The sequence below is a fragment of the Penaeus monodon genome, chromosome 29 (genome assembly GCF_015228065.2).
Source record: "Penaeus monodon isolate SGIC_2016 chromosome 29, NSTDA_Pmon_1, whole genome shotgun sequence".
Classification (NCBI taxonomy): Eukaryota; Metazoa; Arthropoda; class Malacostraca; order Decapoda; family Penaeidae; genus Penaeus; species Penaeus monodon.
In genome coordinates, this window is record NC_051414.1 from 9682239 (window position 1) to 9682546 (window position 308).

Sequence of the window (308 nt, forward strand, 5' to 3'; positions counted from 1 at the left end):
CTATTATTCTAAAAAAGCAAATGCGAAACTATGTGTCGAATTTGTATTAAAGAATGTCCAAAAAAATTCAACTTGCTGTCGTTTACGGACGCAAACTGCCTTGCAATAGTTGTTAGGTCAAGTGAGTCTGTTATTTCTTTGTGGTCTTGTAGAAGCATTACATTGTTCAATCTTTGCTGTGTCATGGTTGAACGCAAGTAATTTTTCACACGTCGGAGCATAGAAAATGACCGTTCAACTGTTGCGGTTGATATTGGTACTGTTAAAAACAGTTTTAGCAGTTTCTGGATCTCGGTAAACATTGCAAC

At 36.7% G+C, this 308-nt stretch overlaps 1 protein-coding gene across 1 annotated transcript in view; it reads right to left on the minus strand.

The window, feature by feature from the left end:
* Nucleotides 1–308, minus strand: part of LOC119591727 (balbiani ring protein 3-like) — a gene marked incomplete in the record, with an annotated part of 83966 nt that overhangs the window by 1793 nt on the left and 81865 nt on the right. Inside the window, 1 exon segment of the mRNA XM_037940476.1 lies at nucleotides 87–259. Within this exon segment, the coding sequence (XP_037796404.1) occupies nucleotides 87–259 (173 nt within the window).